The 4,265-nt window shown below is 37.4% G+C and overlaps 1 protein-coding gene across 1 annotated transcript; it reads left to right on the forward strand.

Moving 5' to 3' along the window:
• Positions 1–415: 415 nt before the first annotated feature.
• On the forward strand, positions 416–901 carry LOC141641224 (uncharacterized). Its single transcript, XM_074449895.1, has 2 exons — positions 416–715; positions 833–901. The coding sequence occupies exons 1-2, from the start codon at positions 416–418 to the stop codon at positions 899–901; spliced, it is 369 nt and encodes a 122-aa protein (XP_074305996.1).
• Positions 902–4,265: the final 3,364 nt, after the last annotated feature.

Genomic DNA, 4,265 nt, shown 5'->3' on the forward strand with positions numbered 1-4,265 from the left:
TTTCGTCATGGGTTTGCCGAGGTCACCGAAAGGAATGAATGCGATTTGGGTCGTGGTTGATCTTTTGACTAAGGTCGCGCATTTCATTCTGTTGAAGGAGACTTGGAGTCTCGAGGAACTAGCGAATGCTTATCAGTGTGAGATCATTCTTCTTTACGGGGTTCCTAAGGATATCATATCCGATCGTGATCCGAGGTTTTGTTCTCAGTTTTGGAAGAAGTTGTAGTTGGCTTTGGGCAGTGAGCTTAAGATGAGTACTGCTTTCCATGGTGCATCTGATAGTCAGACTGAGCGTACCATTTAGACACTTGAGGATATGTTGCGAGCTTGTGCTTTCGAGTTCCAAGTTAATTGGGAGAAGAGTTTACCGCTTGTGGAGTTCTCCTACAACAACAGTTACCAAGCTAGTATTCAGATGACTCCGTTTCAGGCACTTTATGGAAGGAAATGTCATAGTCCCTTGTGTTGTGACGACTCCAGTGAAGCAATCGTTCTTGGTCCAGAGTTGGTTCAGGAATCAATTGAGCAGGTAAGGTTGATCCGTAAGAAGCTTATGGCAGCCCAAGATCGACAAAAGATGTATGCAGATTTCTGGCGTAGGCTGATTGAATTCGAGGTTGGCGACAAGGTCTTCCTTAAGGTTTCGCCGATGAAAGGTGTCAAGAGGTTTGGGAATAAGGGCAAGCTTAGTCTTAAGTACATTGGGCCTTATGAGGTGCTCGAGAGAGATGGCCAGGTAGCCTATAGGTTGGCTTTACCTCCGAATCTGTCAAAGGTTCACGATGTGTCGCAGTTGTGCCGTTATCGCAGTGACCCTTCTCATGTTCTTCAGGCGGATGTGATCGATGTTGAGCCTAACCTGACTTATGAGGAACGACATGTTCGTATTTTGGAATGTTAGGAAAAGAGGTTAAGGAACAAGGTGATACCTTTGGTTCGAGTTCTATGGAGGAGTCACAAGTTCAAGCAAGAGACTTGGAAAATCGAAGCATCTATGAGAGAGAAGCATTCGTATCTTTTCGAGTTAGGTAGTTCTCTTATCATGTTTTGAGGACGAAACTTCTTTTTAGGTGGTTGGATTGTAACACCACTAGTTTCCGTAATATATATTTCTTTAATTTTGTTTTTCCATATTTCATATTTTATTTTATTGGGAAAATATTTGTCTCTTGTCTTTTGGTTCGTTGGGTTCGAAACGGGTGAAGACCCGCTCTCTTCTTGGGTCTCACGTGTATATGGAGTAATATCGGTGAGTTTTGGGCCTAAGCTTGGAATAAACTCATTAGCTTCTCTTATAAATAGGAGTAAAACATAAACCCTTGCATTCTGTTTCCTCCTATTTCCACAAAACCCTAAACCTAAATCGTCGTCTTCCTTCTTCTCCCTTGTGCCGCACGTTTTCTGGCGCCTAGGGCTTCGTGCCGCTCCTTCATTCATCGTTCTTCATCTTTTCTCGTGCCTAGATCGATCCTACCTCTTGGATCCATCAATCTTTATCGTAAGTTTCGTAGTTTACACGTTTTATTTATAGTTTATACATGGTTAGTATATTTATTAGATTCGTTCTTCTTTGGTACGTGTGAAACGACAATGAAGGCATGAAAGTTGCTCCTGGAGAGGACGTGTACATCGTTGAGGCGATCTTTAGATTTATTTGCTAAAAAGGTAACTAGGTGTTTCTCTTTTATTTATGTTTATGCCAATTCATGTACTTAATATGATTTAATAATTGTTTTGAATGATTGGTACCATTACGCCAATTCTGGCAATCAATAAGGAGCGTATCACAACAGTTTAATGCATTTAATAACGACACTTAGATTACCGTTTTCAAAATATTGGCGAAACCTAGACCAGGCTAATAAGAATAACGGTTTCCGTCGAAAACCGTTCTTATTATAATGTGACAACGCTTGTTTAACAAACCGTTATCAAAAACGCTTAACGGTTTCCAAAAGCGCGTTATAAAATCTCTCTTATCAAGGATTGTTAGACAACCGTTACCAATTTAAGAAAACGGCATTTCGAAAACCGTTACTAAATTAGCACCAGTAACGGTTTGTGTTACCCGTTGTTATGTTATAGATACGAGTTTCTTATAACCGTTATCATTTGCTATTATGAAAGAACGGTTTTTCAATTCAAGCGTTGTCACTATTTGATTAGATTTCTCAGTTTGACCACTGCATTCAAAACTTTATCAGAACTTTAATAAATATTCAGTTTGACCAACCGTATTCAATTTGACCAAAATAATTCTATAAATATATCTTCATAATGTTAAAATCTAAATTATCAAACATTTACTCTTTAATTTCTCTTTAAATTTCTCTCTAAAAAAAATATGGCTGGTGTATAGGAGGTACAATCACATAATCGTTACGCACAGCCTTTTATTTGCATTCTCCATAATCTCCCGGTTCGTTATGATGGGAATGGAAACGGGTTTAAACCCTAATTTTTGGTGGTTGAGGCAAATGCTTCCTGACTCCGGTTTCACTGCGGTTAAAAAAGTGTACCCTGTGTCTACGAACAAGCAAGGTTTTCTAGGCTTCGCTTTTATCGAGTTTGACGAAGCCAACTGCCATGATAGTTTTCGGCAGGCAAGAACATTAAGGGCTAGATTTGCGGAGAAAGATGCGGGGAAAGAGGACTTTTATTCGAATGCTAAACAAAAGGGCCCTTATCTATGTTAGAAATCTATATCTCATTATTTCGACATATTCATATATGTTATAATTAATTTAGTCATAAAATTAAATATTGATCTTATGCATGCAAACAAAAGAAGAATAAGGAAGAAATCGTTTTCCTTACATTGAGATTTCGGATATATGGGCACAAATGAGTTCTCCTACTCACTTGTTCTTGAGCTTCCTAATATTGGATGAACAAAGGATTCAAGCTTAGAATACCTCCCAAGGAATTATACCCAAGATAACCTCCTCAAAATTAATATTATTAATACTAGAACAATATTAATTTAACTAAAAATGACCCAAAACTATTGTTTTGTCCTCTTGAATTTTCGGCCAAGAGAAGAAGAATTTTGGAGTATTTATTTCTCTAGTTTTTCTTAGAGAGTTTTGTATTTCTTACACTCGAAATATTATGTAAAGTATGAATGAATAATAATAGAGAAAAACTCTCTATATTGCTCTTGGAAAACCGGTGGGGAGAGAGGAGAGGAGAGGAGGAGTGAGCCAATGCATGGGCAAGTCATTCTTCTCAAGAAAAACTAGGCTTGCATGGATATATGCTAGTTATAATCATTATGCTCTCCACTTAATAATTTACCACAAATTAAACATTATACTCCCTCCCATATTTCGGTCTATATTAGATAAAATGGATTCCATTTTATCTTTGTCAATTTATCAATTTGTCACATGTCACAAGTCATGTAAAATTGTCATGCATTTTTAACATATTAAAAATCAACGTATTAATAAAAATACGTCATGTACAAAATCGACTTAGTAATTCACAATTACTTGTACCAAAACGGTTTACCAATTATAAATCACAACATCTTGTATTTATAATAAATTATTCATTCAGTTTTAGTTATTTCCGTAAACAATAATTTAATCTAAGTAATAAAACAATTCGATTACTTAGACCGTATCTTATTTAATCAAATTACAATGAGACACGTAAATATTACTTCCAAAATCGTCCGTAATTTTAAGTAGTTTAATTAACCCGTATCGTCATACGATCAATTAAATATTCAATTAAGAGTGTTACCCTTTAGGTATGACCTAAGAGGATCAACTGATCACCACCGTCGCACGACAGTAATGTCAAACTCTAGTCAGCCAATCATTACCGATATGTGTGGACCAGTTGACAGTAAAATATTACTTCCCACATGTATTCTTAAAATGAGACTTAAACATGTGATCATCATGATCAACAGTTGTGATCGCATTATTGTCGGAGGACACATATTCCGACAATCTCCCACTTGTCCTCGACAAGTATGCGTCACCAATTCTCTTGTCCTATTACTATCTCCCACTCAATGCAAGGTATCTTTCAGGTCGTATTTGCAAGTGATCATATCGAGAGTGGTTTCCTCGATCTAGAGAATAACTGATTGACCGGAATTATCCACCATGGATACCTTCCGAGCGTGGCCACGCATTTCCAGTTCATTACTCCTCGAGTGGCCCTGAGATATTGTTATAACCCTGACAAGGGGTGGACAATTCCTATCGCACTTATTCACTTCGACTAGCCACAGCCATCATAACCCAAAA

Source organism: Silene latifolia, chromosome 2, assembly GCF_048544455.1.
Source record: "Silene latifolia isolate original U9 population chromosome 2, ASM4854445v1, whole genome shotgun sequence".
Taxonomy (NCBI): domain Eukaryota; kingdom Viridiplantae; phylum Streptophyta; class Magnoliopsida; order Caryophyllales; family Caryophyllaceae; genus Silene; species Silene latifolia.

Excerpts from the sequence above, each read along its gene's own strand:
- LOC141641224 (XM_074449895.1), top strand. The coding sequence starts at position 416 with ATGACTCCGTTTCAGGCACTTTATGGAAGGAAATGTCATAGTCCCTTG. Across the intron at positions 716-832 it reads AGTACATTGGGCCTTATGAG|GCGGATGTGATCGATGTTGA; the intron begins GTGCTCGAGAGA and ends CATGTTCTTCAG.